Below are 1,392 nucleotides of genomic sequence, written 5' to 3'. Positions count from 1 at the left end.
AGCCTAGGCGCGGGCGGCACCAGACCGGCACAAGCGAGGCGAGGCCGGCGGCCCAGGTGGGCGTGCGAGCAGCCCACTAGCGAATGAGCGTGGCCCAGCAGGCCCACGCCAACCGTGCTAGTGGCCCAGGCGGGCATGTGGCGTGGTATATTAGCGAAACAGCCCCTGTACTTTCCTCAAATTAACGAATGGTACAAACGTACTATTTACGTGAGTCTCGCATTTTACAAGAAGAACCCATGTATAACATTTCTTCTTGGATTCTCACCCCTCTCACCTTCCTCAGAAGCAGAGTATGACTGGGGCAGAAATCCACCGGCCATAGGAGGGCTCGCCGGCGGCGGTGCCGTCGTGGGACGGTGTGGCCACGGACGACAGAGGTGGCGCACAGAAGGGCAACGCCGTGGAGTCAGAGGTCCGGTGTGGCCGTGGGCATGCGCGCGCTCACGCCCGCACACGACGGCGGCGAGAGGCGCGGCAATGGTGGCTTCCACGGCCCGATGATGGCCACGGCGATGAGAATGGCCGCTGGTGCTGCCGGAGGGGCAACACTCGTGCGCTAGTGTGGGGGAGGGTCGGCACCAGGCGAACGTGGCAGGGTGCGGCGACTCCAGCGCGAGACCAACAGAGTCCGTGCACGCGCTCATGATGGACCAGTAGCGAATGACGGTCTCGGCCCTGGGCGGTGCTGCAGGGCAGCGACAGCAGTCCAGAGCGGCCATGGCGACGCACAGGCCACGAAGGGACCCGACCTGGCCATGGCGTGGGAGGACGGCATAGGCCAGAGGAGGGGTGACGGTGCGCGGGGAACAAGAGGAGCCGCGACGTGCTCGGGTGCGCTGTGCGCGCAGAGGCAGCGAGGGTGCGGCCACGCTGGAGTGTAGGGCATGCGTGGCAGCGTGGAACAACGGCAGCGGCAGCAAGGGGAGCCGGGCGTAGACGACGGCGGAGCGCTGCGGCCCGGGCGGGCTGAGGAGCCATAGGCCCGTGCGGAACCAAGGGGCATGCGCACACACGAGGTGAAAGGGGGGAGGAAGGCGACGGGTCAGCGGGGAGGACAAGCAGGAACTGGGATTGCTACTTCCAGCACGAGACCAAGGAGCTTCGTGCGCGCTCACAAAGAGGAAGAGGAGGGTAGCGCTGATAAAGCTACAGGACGCTCGAGCAGCAGCGTCGACCTTGGCGGTTAGAGGAAAAAGAGAGGGATGGAGAGGCAGGACTGGAGCAGAGACAGCTCCTCTCGGTTGCAGAAAACGAAAGGGAGAGAGAGAGGGTAGCAACGCTGCCGACATAGAGGTGACCCGGCCTGGCATGCCTTGGCGTGTCGGGACTTGAAGTTTTTCTCGTTAGCCACGGCACACAACAAAGAGTAGAGAGCACGCCAAGATGACA

At 64.1% G+C, this 1,392-nt stretch overlaps 1 protein-coding gene across 1 annotated transcript in view; it reads right to left on the bottom strand.

Moving 5' to 3' along the window:
• Positions 1 to 722, bottom strand: part of LOC136510993 (transcription factor ILR3-like) — a 2,339-nt gene extending 1,617 nt beyond the window's left edge. Inside the window, exon 1 of the mRNA XM_066505248.1 lies at positions 278 to 722. Within this exon, the coding sequence (XP_066361345.1) occupies positions 278 to 722 (445 nt within the window). The remainder of the gene's footprint in view (positions 1 to 277) is intronic.
• Between the last annotated feature and the right edge of the window lie 670 nt (positions 723 to 1,392).

The sequence above is a fragment of the Miscanthus floridulus genome, chromosome 16 (assembly GCF_019320115.1).
Source record: "Miscanthus floridulus cultivar M001 chromosome 16, ASM1932011v1, whole genome shotgun sequence".
NCBI classification, from domain to species: Eukaryota; Viridiplantae; Streptophyta; class Magnoliopsida; order Poales; family Poaceae; genus Miscanthus; species Miscanthus floridulus.
The sequence above is the reverse complement of the archived record's forward strand: the minus strand, read 5'-3'. Positions and strand labels throughout refer to the sequence as shown.